This window comes from Chanos chanos, chromosome 5 (genome assembly GCF_902362185.1).
Source record: "Chanos chanos chromosome 5, fChaCha1.1, whole genome shotgun sequence".
NCBI classification, from domain to species: Eukaryota; Metazoa; Chordata; class Actinopteri; order Gonorynchiformes; family Chanidae; genus Chanos; species Chanos chanos.
In genome coordinates, this window is record NC_044499.1 from 10521264 (window position 1) to 10535114 (window position 13851).

The 13851-nt window shown below is 48.2% G+C and overlaps 1 protein-coding gene across 1 annotated transcript in view; it reads right to left on the bottom strand.

Annotated features, from left to right (window-relative positions):
• skila (SKI-like proto-oncogene a) overlaps positions 1–12894 on the bottom strand; it is a 22298-nt gene extending 9404 nt beyond the window's left edge. The window contains exon 1 of the mRNA XM_030775668.1: positions 11776–12894. Within this exon, the coding sequence (XP_030631528.1) occupies positions 11776–12894 (1119 nt within the window). The remainder of the gene's footprint in view (positions 1–11775) is intronic.
• Between the last annotated feature and the right edge of the window lie 957 nt (positions 12895–13851).

A 13851-nucleotide genomic window follows, 5' to 3' on the forward strand; every position in this document is an offset into this window, starting at 1 on the left:
TAAAGCTCATCCAGTAGTCAACAAATCTGAGTGACGACTGATTTAGAGGTGAAAACTGCGGAGATGCTTCTCCTGTGTTTGTGGGAATGAGGTCAGTGACACCGTGAGGCCGAGGCAGGAGACGGTGTTTTTGATGTAGGGCTGTCGTTAAGAGTCGCTGCTCCTTGCCTGAACCCCGTGGGTGCCTCAGAGGTTCAAGGTTCACCATCTGTAAGTTTGAGCGGAGAACACGCTCTGAGGAACGGGCGAGCCTATTAGGAAAGCCCTTCGCCCGCCCGCCCGCCGGCTCGCTCGCTCGCGCGCACATGCTCACACTCTCGCTCTCGCTCACGCATACGTACGCTCTGTAGTTTCCACACCAGTGTTTACAGCTCGGGTTTTACGAGAGACGTGGGGGAATTATGACTCAGGCGGACTGATGACAAATCTTATCTAGGCTCCCATCAAAGCCTCTATATGGTGACCTTTCAGTCCAAGAGAAAGCATGTGGGTGTTTATCTGTGTGCGCAGATTTCATTTCAGTCTGTGTGAGTGCGCTTGTGTGTGTGTGTGTGTGTGCGTGCGCGCGCATGGTGGGGACTTTCGATGTATGTTTGTGGAATTACGAGCGACATTTTATATTTTCTCATCGCACGTGTGCGCATGCAGCCATGTGTTAGGGGAGGTTTTGTTGTGTGTGTCCAGAATTACGAGTACAATTTCATTTGTGTGAGAGGGTTTGCCTATTCCACTGTGTATATATGTGTGTGTGTCTGTGTTTACACGCACTGATTCGCCAGCTGTACTGTTATTACCATGAAAAGCAAACTCTTGAGAGCCTGTACATGTAGGTGATTGTCTGTCCATCTGTTGCTCCACTGGCAACAGCCATGTTCCCTTAAACACTGCCTGAGCTCTGAAGCTTGCCCCTGGGAGAGAGAGAGAGAGAGAGAGAGGGTGCACAAAGCCTCACTGTGCCCCTCTCTCACAACACCCTCTCTGGATCTCCGCCAGGCCAGAGTGGAGGGGGTGAAAGGAGTGAAGGAAGAGGGAAAAGACGGTGTTTCCAAAACTGTCATGTTAAGGAAAGACAAGAGAGGTGAGACAGAGAGAGAGACAGAGAGAGAGAGAGAGAGAAAGAGAGCAGACTCTATCTGGTCTATGCTCTTATCCACAGGTCCAGTTCACTTATCTTTAAACTCTATCAGATGATTAAACAGATCGTGACACACTCAGTGCTGAGGACAGGCTCTCTGACTGCTCGTCTGTGGAACTGCCGTTACTGGGGTATAGGGGGGTGTTGTTATTGGCCAGGCTCTCTGACTGTTCGTCTGTGGGACTGCCGTTATTGGGATCCAGGGGGGGTGTTGTTATTGGCTTTTTGGGGGGGGGGGGGGGGGGGGGGGGTTGTCCTGTTTTGAGGGTTCCAGAAGAGTGCTGTTTTTGGGGATCTTTGAGGAATGCTATTATTTGGGTGCTGGGGGAGTGCTGTTATTGAGGATCTTTGGGGAGCGCTGTTATTGGGGTGGGGTGTTGCGTTTTTTGGGGGGGGCTTCATTAGCAGAATGTGTGTAGAGAAGAGGCCCCTGTCCCAGTACTGAGGGTGGTCTGTCATACTAAATACAGGCTTCTGTGTGGAGCAACTAATCCAGTAAGCCATTTATCCATGTGCTGCAAACAAGCCACCATCAACACAGGCCCAAACCAGCTTTGACACTGAACTCCAGGGGCTCTGTTTCTTCATTCATCCTTCTCTCTCACTCACACACAAGATACAAAAACACACCAGCAAAAAGAAAAAAACACACACAATATGCATACATTAAGACAACCGCTATCACATTAATGCTATAAACCACATATACATAAATACATGATACATAACACACTCACACACACACACATTCCAAACACAGATATAAACAGAACAGGCCCACACAGGCGTATTCTCAGACACAGGTTGGTTTTTGAGCAGGTTTGGCAGGTGGCCTAGGGCGTTCTTTTTTTTTTTTTTTCTGTCTGAAGACAGAGAGAGAGAGAGACATATCGGCATTCCGTCTAGACGCATGTCAGCAACAACAGAAGCAGTCTCTGTCTGAGCCGCCCAGTCAGACCGGCTGTCTGAGAACAGACCTGCTTGTTTTTCCATTGGACTTTTGTTTTCCTTCAGTCAAATCAGATGGCATCAGAGGCACTAAGGACCAGATAAGATTCAGACAGACTGACTCACAGTCTGGATTAGCAAAGTCAGAGAGAGAGAGAGAGAGAGAGAGAGAGAAAGACAGAGAGAAAGACAGAGAGAGAGAAAGACAGAGAGAGAGAGAGAGAGAGAGAGAGAGAGAGAAAGACAGAGAGAGAGAGAAGATGAAAGGAAGACGCTGCTTGATGCAGCCATTTTAAAATCCAGTCTAGGCACATCCACATCCAGAGTGAGTGAGCTGGGGGAGGGACAGGAGTTAGGAGGAGAGTTGAAGTAAGGCTCTGAGGAGAGGAAAGGGAAACGGAGGGGGGGGGCGCAGTGTAATCTAGGAGCCCCCACTGAGCTCTCTGCCTGTGTCACATTTCACACAGTCCAACAGACCCCTGCCTGTTCCTCTCCCCAGACACAGGGCACTCCAAATACCCCAATGAATGGGAGATCTGTGTGTATGTGGGTGTGTATGTATGTGTGTGTGTGTGTGTGTGTGTGTGTGTGTGTGTGTGTGTGTGTGTGAGTGTGTGAGTGTGTGAGAGAGAGAGAGAGAGAGAGAGAGAGAGAGAGAGAGAGAGAGAGAGATCTGAGCTTGTGCTAGTAAAGAGAACAGTGGCACACAGGCCTCCCACAGAGAGACTCCACTAGATACACACACACACACAGAAAGGCAGGGCAGAATGTAGGTGAAACTCCGTGCTCCATTTTTTTTACAGTCAGTAACTCCTGAAGCTTTAATTACCCTGCTGTAATGGCTCACCTCTATGAATCATTCTTATTCCATATCGACGTAGGCAGACACGCTGACGCACCTTACCGTAAACTACCGACCGCTGTACGCACGCACGCACGCACGCACGCGCACTTCCCTGCAGGACAACACAAAACAGGGACATGACCTCTTTCTTTCCACAGGATACACACCAGCCCCCTGAGGTGATCAAAGAGGCAGGCGTACACACACACACACACACGCAAACACATCTATGAGAGGCACAACAGGTGTGTATGACGGAGCCGGACCGTAAGCGGTTTCCTCTGTTTAAATGGGATAAGACAGATCATCTGGACCAGTGGCCAAAACCAAGGGTTTGTGAATGAGCTCGATCAGGTTCTGGCTGCTCTGGTGGAATATAACAGTCAGAGGCGTTAGAAGACCAGAATAAAGGCTCAGACTGGGCAACTAACTCTTAGTCAAAGCAAAGGTTTGACTTTCCTCCTCAGTCCAATCTAAGTAAGACCTAAACAAACATTCCTGACTGTGTATATGTCCTATGGCAGTGAAGGAGTCTTTCGACGGACAACGAAAACTAAATCTTCAATGCATTATTAAAATAGTAAAAGGGACCATATGTAGGAAACTGCAGCACAGCCCAAAATGATGTGAGCCAATCTGGACAGTTCTATGATCCTTTTTGGGATTTATATTTGATGCAATTATTCAGAGCATGAAACCAAACCAAAGCAGTACCACAATGAATCACACACCTCGCAGTGAGCGTATGAGAGCGCGAGAGAGAGAGAAAGAAACGGTTTGTCTCTGTTGGTGTGTGTTGTTAAACAGAATGCACACTGAGAATTCCAGCAGGTACGGTGCCACTGTGTAGTGTAGCACCATCACTATAGAATCCCCCACAGAGAGAGAGACTAGAGACAGCCACAATATACACACACGCACACACACATGCACACGCGCGCACACACAGACGCGCGTACGCGCGCACATTACTGACACACTATGCAAACACTCCGTCAGTCATTCCTTCTCTCCCATGAGGGGTGGGAACCTCATGCATTTTGCATGAAGCGGCCTGTTAGAGGCCACAGTAAATAGCTCTGCACAGAGAGATGGAGAGTCAGGAAGCCCTACTGGCCTCACTGGCCTGTCACACTCATCTCCTGTAACAGGGAGCCATCAACAAGAATCTGTCCACACACGCGCCCTCTGACCCCAGCCTTCTCCCCTCCTCCTTCACCTCATCACTCACAAACACGAGCACGGGAAAGGGGGAGGGGGGAAAAAAATCTCTCCATCCGCGTATGGAAATGAACCGCGCGAGACGGCGTTTCGGCTAGATGGGCGAGCTGACAGCACGCTCCGCTTGAGTCCTGCCTAGCAAAGCGCTACGCCGTTTAGCGTAAACGTATCTCTCAGATAAAAAGAGAAAAGAAGGGGGAAATGGCAGGGCACGGGTGGCAGAAAGAAAAACACAGAGTCTATGTAAAGCTCTGATTATATCAAGCTGTGTGCATCCAGCGTGATAAACATTCATGTGGACTCTGGGAGGAGACGGTCACAGTAATTCTCTCCTCTGCTGCACACAGTGCAGGCTGTTAGGCATAAGAGGGACAGACAGCAGGGACTGTGTGTGTGTGTGTGTTTATTAAGATCTGTGAAAGCATGGTACAGTCAAAAAACTCATTATTCCCTCTGGCTACTGCCAGCGCAACCTCGGCCAACATCTCATTCACGTTAAAGGGGAAAAGATGTGCGCTCGCTCGTAACTACAGAAAGGACCCGTGGCCGTGCGCTCTATATAGTCAGATGGATGGATGGACAGATCGATAAATAAACACATGACAAACAAAACCCACAACGTTTGTTCGTGCGTTCGGCCGCGGCAAACGCCGCGACTTCGCCTGGGTCGTTCGTTTTTTTGTTGTTGTTTTTTTTCCCGGAGCCCAGACTTGCAGGTTGAGCGTGGGTAAGGAGAGACAAGGCGACGTGAAAACATGTGCATATGAATATGCATATGAAGCATTGTTCCTCCCCTCTGAGTAAAGGAGCTGTCCTTTTGTTATGTGTGCCCGACCAACTTGATGCAAGACTGGAGCGGTCTGGAGTCATGCTGAAGGAAAACACAGCTCTATTTTAGGGCCTCTGTGGCATAGGGGGCCTCCTGTGGGCTCGTAGAGAGAGGGAGCAGAGGGAAAGAGGGAGTTTGCCCCACTCCCCAGTGCTTCAGGAAACACGCCGTCCAATAGGAGGCAAGCGTTAGGAACGGAGAGTTTGGAGGGAGAGAGAGAGAGAGAGAGAGAGAGAAAGAGGGGTTCTGTTTTTTGTTCGACTTTAAACAGAGACTGGCACTTCAATGTGTCTAATCTTACATCTCACTGTGAGGGGGACGAGTTTACTGATGAGCACGACTGGCTCCGCAAAGAATTGATTTCAAGTGAGAATAACATCACGTCTCGGCTAAATGAAAATGAACAGATGCTTAAATACCAATCAAGCACACAGAAGTATGTTGTGTGGCTGGTGTGAAGGTGAGAACAAGCCAAGGTTTACTGTGAAGCAAGTCTGAATGTAGGCGGTGATTTCTGGCAAACAGAGTGGTAGGTAGGTGCTAGGTAACAAGTGAGAGCTTCTCGCCAGCACGCGTCCAAAAACATTCTCTAATGAACCTTCTCGTACCTGGTGGAACCTGAGGGTTGACTCCCACTCATGTTTCTTACCATTATGAAGCTGTTTGACCATGGCATGAATACATAATCACCATCAACTTATTCCAAACCTGTATGGAAATGCCCATTAATGCAGCATGCTGATAAATGAGCAGCAGGATGGACAGATCTGGAACTCTTTAACCACGCGTCCCTATAGCGTAACGCAGGCAGGAGAGGCATGGGCCACAGAGACACTAATGGCTTGTGGATGTGTGGAGTGGCCTCCCAGTGGGACAGCCTGATATGGATCTGATCCTGTGTGTGGCAGGGACTGCTTACCGCAGAGTGCTTGTTCTGGATTCCTACCATTTTTTTCCCTCTTCTTCTTCTTCTTCTTCTTCTTCTCCTCTCCATCTACATTAATCAGTGTTCCCACTGGGCCACGGCACAGAGCAGCCTTTCAAATGCTAACAGACTCATTCTTCTCCCAGGCCACTACAGTGCATCTCTCCCCCCCCCCCCCCCCCCCCCCCCCCCCCTCTCTCTCTCTCTCTTTCTTTCTGACGGTCGCCCTGGGATAGACTGTACGGCTAATCTGTTCATCAGCTATCGGTTAATTACAATTCCTCGTTATACCATCCTTCTGACAATGGCCCAATCATTGAGCTGTTTTTTATTCCTTTTATCTTATTTGTTGTAACATTTCCATTGACACACAGTCACTTTCTTTCTTTCTCTTTCTCTTTCTCTCGCTCTCTCTCTCACTAACTCGCTCTGTGTCAGGAAACACAGTGATCCCCAGTCTAGACTAAACCATCTAAGGAAGATAAACAACCAGCAGTGGTGAGAGCACCAAATAAAAGGCTCAGACAAAGGCGAAGTATTTCTGTCGCGCGATTAAAAACTGTTTTCAAAATCCCTAACCAAAACTGAAAAAGGAAAAAAAAAAAAAAAGAAAGAAAGAAAGAGAGAAAACATTCAGAAAGAAAGAAAACATTCTTCTGCCAAACTCCAAACATGCTTTATTTGTGTCTAACTGCCTGTGAGTGTCTGTGTAAATGTAAATGAGGTGGGGAGCGAGGCACTCAGGGTAACAGTAGAGCGTCTCTGTCTGGTCAGTGCCAGGCTCTCTGTGTAAACTGGTTTAGCCACTGCCCCCACGCTCCCTCCCGGGGACATTTTCATTCTGTGTGTCTGTTTTTCCGGTTTTCTGGACTGAACAGAGCAGTTTCACTCTGTCTGGCTGCTAAAGTCCCATTAAAGGCTCCCCACACAGCCCCTACAGTGCAGGGCAGGGCCCCACACAGGCCTCTGGGAGTGGCAGAATGCAAAGTTGGCAGAGAAAAGGGGAGAGGAACTGCGGGGTTTTAAATAAATAGACTCGACTCACCCAAACCAAGAGGCGATTCTTTTTTTTGGGGGGGGGGGGGGGTCTGGGTAGTTTAGTGATTTGTTTGCATTCAGGAAATACACAAAGACACACACACACACAAGGCAGAAATACAAAAAGAGAGGGAGAGACTGGGCTGGATTGGACTGGCAGAGTGGACAGGCCGTACCAGGCCGTGGTGGTGTAGTGGTGGGGTCCTGTGAGGTTAGCGTTTCACGCTGATGGAGAGGACAGGCATACCGTGGGCCAACATAACCAGCTCTTCTGTGTTTGTGCATTCACTTGTGTGGCTCGGCAGACAGCCGGGCCTTGACGCCAACGAGAACCAGCTGTCCTAAGCTGAACCACCTCTCTCTCTCTCTCTCTCTCCCCCCTTTACCTAAGCCCCTTCTTCCCACTGGCCCTTCCCTCCCCCTCCCCTACCTCTCTCCTTCCTCCACTGGACCTGTGTTCCAGCACTGTAGGGCCAAACATACAGAGTTGCTTTTCCACTCCATCTGTCTGTCTGAGAGTCTGTCTGCCTTGGTGTCTTTCTGAGAGTCTGTCTGCCTGCCTGTCTGTGTGTGTGTGTGTGTGTGTGTGTGTGTGTACGTGCCTGGTTTACGTCTGTCTGGGCTTAGAGGAGATAGGGAGTAGAACAAGTTTAGACACAGCAAACAGATCTTTACATAACCCCTCCAGCCCGGGCCCAGCCCCTCCTCCACAGCTCCACTGCTCCCGACTCTGACACGGCCTCTTTCCCCCTCTCACCTCCTCTCATCCATGTCACCCAGACTCCCACCATTCATCAAGGCCACAGACCGATCAATACTCCGGTTTTTCCCCTCCCTCTTTGTCCATCTCACGGACACGTCTGAGTGCGACCCCCCCACCCCCTCCCCCCTTATGTAACCGCTGACTTATCGGCTCATTGTGCTGCTTATTCTGTTACCATTCGCTAAATGGAGTCTGGGGTGTTTCCTGCTCAAACACAAATGAGCGGCGCAACGCGCTCCTGTTTCTTTGTGGAACATTGGTTTCCATTATCAGAAAGCATCGACGGTTTTGGTTTGCAAAACAAGCTCTTAATTCTGGTTGACTGGTTCGTTCAGTTCGGGATGTGAAGTCTTATTCTAAACTGCGTTTCGTAAGTGCTACCGACTGGACAGTCTCCGAGGTAAACGGATTTTGAGGGGCAGAGTCTGGAAGAAGCGGAGTAACCGGCAAAGGTGAGAGCGTCTGAGCAGGAGTGGAGAACGCGGAGCTGTCGGTGATGTGAGAAAACATCGCTGTGGGAGGAAGAGAGCCGTGTGACACGGTCAGAGAGAGTAGCAGCGGAGAGCCAGCGTGTCGCACAAAAAGAGGAAGGTAGGCCACAGAGTGCGGAACAAAAAAAATAAGGCCAGAAACCAAGACGGAGGGAAGGAGGGAGGGAAATAACAGAAACATGTTTTGTGGTAGAGAGATGGTGCAGAAGAGGAAGAGAGAGAGAGAGAGATGAACAAGTGAGATGTAGGTAAGAGACACTGGAAAGAAGAGCAAAGAGACGGCATGCGGTGGAGAGAGCGAGCGAGAGAGAATGATTGGCGAGAACGACAGGGCAGGAAGCTGGCTTGTGGTAATGAAGTCACTGGTTTCCAAATAGCAAATGGGAGCACAGCGTCGAGCAGCTGTCTGGTGTCTGCACCACAGCCGCTGTCTCAGCCTCAGTGGGAGACAGACAGAGATGGGAAGAATGCTCTCTCTGTCGGCCAGACCTGTCACTCTGCCAAACCTACAACCACCAAGCCATCTCTCACTACCTCTCAGCAAACCCACACCAACACCAAGCTACTAAACACTGAGCTCTCCAGTCTGGGCACAGCCAATACAGACAAGCGTTAGAATGAATGGTGAATGTGTTACATGGGAATTTGACTGACAACTCTCTCTTTATCTGTGGCGTCACTTTTGAGACCCGATACCAGAAAAGTCAAAATAGGAGAACTGGTGGGGGGGTGGGATGGGGGGGGGAGGGGGTACAGTCATAACATCTAAAGAAGCAAAGACTGTTTCAAAAACATGTTTTGTTTCAAAACTCAAGACATAACAACAATGAAAAGCTCTGTCGGAGAAGGAAGTGTAAAAAGCTTATTATAACCGAGAAGATGAAAGTCTAGTCACTCCTTCTCATAAATCAAGCGCCCTTAAATACTATAAATATGACTCATGGAATGACGATTAGCGCCACTGTGCTGTGCCTGTGTCTCGCCTTGGTCTGACAGTGTGTGGTTTGATGTTTCCCTTCAGCTAAAACAACCTTTCGCTGCTTCTGCTGTTCAAACAAAACTGCAGAATACAGTTAAGCAAAAACACATAGGCCTACATACAACGAGGAGGAAAAAATAAATAAAAATAAAACCTTCTAGAAGTTTCCCTCGATTCCTGATTCCCCCACCCTGCCTCCAAGCCCAACACGCTCTGGAAAAGCATCAACGGTGTTTTAATATTCACACTGACACAGTGTGTAAATATGGCTTGTAATATAAGTAGGAAAGGGGGTTGTATAAGGGTTAAAACAACACATCGCTGCATCGTTCTGAAGGTACATACTTCCACAGCTTGGCTCTGGAAACTATGAGTCACTTGTTCGGCTCTCAAGCAACGGAGTCTGGCGGATGTTTAGGGTGAATGTATCACCCCATCAAGTGATGCTTCTGTCTGCCGTGTTTCCCGTACACACACACACACACACACACACACACACACAGTCAGATACACAGAGACAGACACACACACAGACAGACGCACAGAGACACACTGGGGATTTCTGATATGGGCACTAGTTGACTGCGTGCTTCCGAAATTGTATCCGTCATGTTCGATGTGGGCTTAATGTTGGAAGCCTAACCTTTCACACAGTCACACGTCCGTTTGTGGCACACTATGAAAGCTTTCCACACAGACGAGTTTTTCGAGCCCTCAGACACCTGTTTCCTGAATACTACAAAATTCTTCTTCAACAACTTAGTGTGACAGAGAAAGTTGAAAAATATAAGAAAGTTCTGTGTGTGTGTGTGTACGTGCAAGAACAGAAAGAATACAGTGAGCAAGAAAGTTCAGCAAACTACAAAAAAAAAAAAACAACATAATTTCACAACAGTCTGCTCAACCCCACGCTTTCACAACCATAACAGACACTTTAGGGATGACTGGTGGCAAAAAGCTCTGAACCCCCCCAACCCCCCCCCCCCAAGACAAAGACAGTTTAAAAAAAACTGCTAAGATAAACCCAAACCCTAATGAGAAGTGTTAGACATGGCCAGACAGAAATGTGTTACCAAGCCTGCAGATACCGACTTATTACACATAGAGGTGTCATTGACTCAGCCGCAGGTCTGACAGTTTTGACGTCGCCCTTGGCCAAGTGGATTAAAGATGAGGAGTACACACAGGAGTAGTGTTGTGTGTGAGTGTTCATGAGAATCCTGTTAGTGTGAAAACTGTGTGTGTGTGTGTGTGTGTGTGTGTGTGCGTGCCTGCGTGTAATTGTGTCAGGGTGAGCTCAGCCAGGACTGCAGATGTGTCTGTATGACTGATTGGCTCAAGGTCTGTCACAGACTCCACCAGGCTATAACAGCACATGAGGTGGAGCGGGGTGAAGGGGGGGGGGGGGTAAGAATGTGGTTTGGGCGCTAGACGAGACACCAGACGGTATTTCCGGCACACTTGCACAAGCGCACAGGGAGAGACCAGGGCTTCTCTCATTCTCTCCCTCAGACACAAACAGAACACAGTGTATACTTGAGATCACAGCACAGAGAGCTCACACCTGCAACAACTATAAATACTTGTGTCTGCTGAAGCTGTTAACTCCTAAATTGCTGTTCACATTTGTAAAGAAAGAAGCCTGTCAGCTATAAGCAGCTGAGTGGAGCTCACTCACTGCCGGCCTAGACCAGCCATGAGCTAGCAAACCAAAAAGAAATGGCTTGGTCAAGGGGTCATGAGACACGGTCAGTCAATGGTGGTGAAACAATCCAGATTTTTTTTTTTTTTTTACTGTGGCAGTGCTTTCAAAAAGATCTGCCCCCACAGTACCATGGCACTTTGTTGGCTTTTGAAAGGCAGAGGTAAAAAAATAACAAAACAAAACGGAATAATCTGTAGCGTTCCGACCTCAAATTAGAGTGACGACGGAACAAGGGCAGTTCTGTCTTTAAAATTCTGTTCACTGATCAGAGGTGGAATAAAGCTAATCACCACAACAGAAACTTGACATGACCTATTTGTTCGATTGCTTTTGGTTTCCAGATGAACTTCCAGTGAAAATGAAAGGCAAGTCAAATAGCCTGAAACTGAAGTGAAATGGTAACTTCACTTTGGTAACACAGGTTTCCTTTCTTTTTTTATTTCTTTTTCCTTTTTATTTCGATCAGCAATTTGTGTAGGTGACCCACTGGTGACCCAGAAGACAAATGATATAGTTCCCCTTTGGACAAGGCCAGCTGGGGTTCCCCTCCTCCGCAGAATACAACTGAGTGTCACCTGCCCCACACCACCCCTGTCCTCTCACACTGTAAAATGGGTCAACTCCAGTTTACGCAAACAACCATGAGCACAGCCACCGACAATAACAGAAAAAACAGCCCACACTCACAGTAATTACCATGTCTCTCACAGACTATCAAACAAAACCATCTGGCCACACTCTTATGTCTTAAATGTTGAACGTGAGCAAACGAATGAATCTTGATGGCTGTCGGCTTTACTTTAGACAACCGTCTCTGAGGTTCACTGTAACTGAGTTTAAACGGAATTAAACGTGACTCGACATCAGTAAAGGCAGACAGGTAAATGAAACACTTACTTTGTCCAGTGGTTTCTTTAGCTGGAAGTGAAATTTCTCCTTCATTTCGTTCAGCAACTGCTTGAGCTGAGGCTCCTCCAGAGTGCCCAGGTACTTCCGGCCCAGTTGCAGGTAGCAGGACCACTTGGCGGAATCGAAGCCCCAGTGGCACGTCCTCTTGTCGGGAGACTTGTGGGAGTGCATGACAAAGTTCTGTGGGGAGAAGAGCAGCTGGCACTCTACACACTGGATGCAGGGAGCATCTGGCCGGACGTAGAACTGGGGCACAAAAAGGCCTTGGCATTTGCCCAAACACTGGTGCTCCACCTGGAAGCTGGCCTCGCTCTCTTTCAGCAGGCCATGGGCGGGCAGCTTATTGTTGGGGTTGGCTGGGAGAGCTGCCCCGGGGCGGAGCAGGGCGTTGCAGAGACGCTGAGCGTCGGTGAGGGTGATGAGACCGCAGGAAGGTGCGTTGAAGGGCAGGATGCCGAGCACCTTGAGGATGTGGAGCTGCTCCGCGTCGCATCGAGAGCAGTAAACGTACAGTTCATCGCAGACCGCGTTGATCTGCTGCAGAGAGAAATCACGTAGCACTGAGTTCAGCACCTGCGGCAGACACAATCGCTTCTCGCCTCCGACGGCAAAGCAAGAGATGGACTCTCCTTCCAGAATGGAATGAGTTAGCTCAGTGGAGCTGTCACAGGGCACCAGAAGCGGGCCGCCCCCAAGGACAGAGGGAGAGGGCAGCGGCGCCAGGCCCGCAGGTGACGCAGCATCATGGTTCGTTTTGGCGGAGAAGGCGGCGGGACCACCCAGGGAACTCTGGCTGCTTAGGGTGAATTGGGCCAGAGTGTGTTTAAGCCCTGGGCTGAGATCCAAGGCCTTCGCAGCCCCAACCACATGGAGCTCTCTTCCCTCAAAGTCCATATCGGTTCCGGAATGCTCTTCCACCTGCTCGCGTTTGACCTTTGGCGTCCTGGGTAGACTCTCCAGGCTACTTCGTTTCAGGTTCATTTCGGCCATGACACGCTTTTTGATGGGAGCATCCTCTATCCGCTCCCTGTATAGCCTCTTCATGTTGCCCTTCAGTGAGGTCAAGTCTTTAAAAGGAGTTTTCAGACTTGTCTGAGTGCTGGCCATCTTTTTTTATTTTTTTAAACACAGATTTATGGTCTTCCTTATGTAGGACTTATATGGATTACTGACTGCTACACAGTTTTTTTTAGTCCTATTTATTTTCTTTTTTCTTTATCAAAAGTTACAAATCGTCTTAAGTCCGGCTGCGTACATGATGCTGTAGGAATTCTGAGGTTGTTCCTGCCTCCTGAGAAATGGGGAAAATTCAAAACAAGAAACAAATTAACTTAAAAGTTCACAAGGGTTTGATGTTGTCTACATGATAAAGGCTTTCACAAAATCTTACATTTACTGTCATGGTCATGGGTGAGCGTTGTACCGATCAAATGAAACAAATGGCAATTACAATACTTCACACCAACGGTGAAGCACTCACGTCTTCTCAATTAACTGTGGCGAAAATTAGCATCAGTTTTAAGAGGTGGCAATAAAATACAAGACTAAGCAATAAAATACAACTGCCAACAAACAAAGTGTTACATTTGTCAAGGGCTATTCACGGCAGCGAATACACTTCTTTAGCTAGGAATTTCAATGCCTCAACCAACGACCACTGAAAAACATTTACACATCATAACGATAATCCAATTAGCAATTTGTTCAGATCGACCTCATAGGGTCGTGAGCTCAGTGGTTAAGGTCTACTGACTTCACGGTGAACCTATTCATTCAACACTTCCATCGCCGAAACTCTCACAACACCACGTAACGCAAACGAAATCATGGAATCGGGACGCAACAAGAAGTTGTGGACACCAACCTTGACTACTGAAACTGTATATCGATACTCGGGCGTTCTCATCTAAAAAAAAAACGAAAACCACATATCCAACCCAATCTTGACCAACTAAAAATTCAACCAAAGTCAAAATAAATCCGGTTAAAACCATACTTTTAACCTTCTTACAGCAGAAAATTTAAAAAATGACACATTGCCGTTGACTGGAGGTATTGTATAGG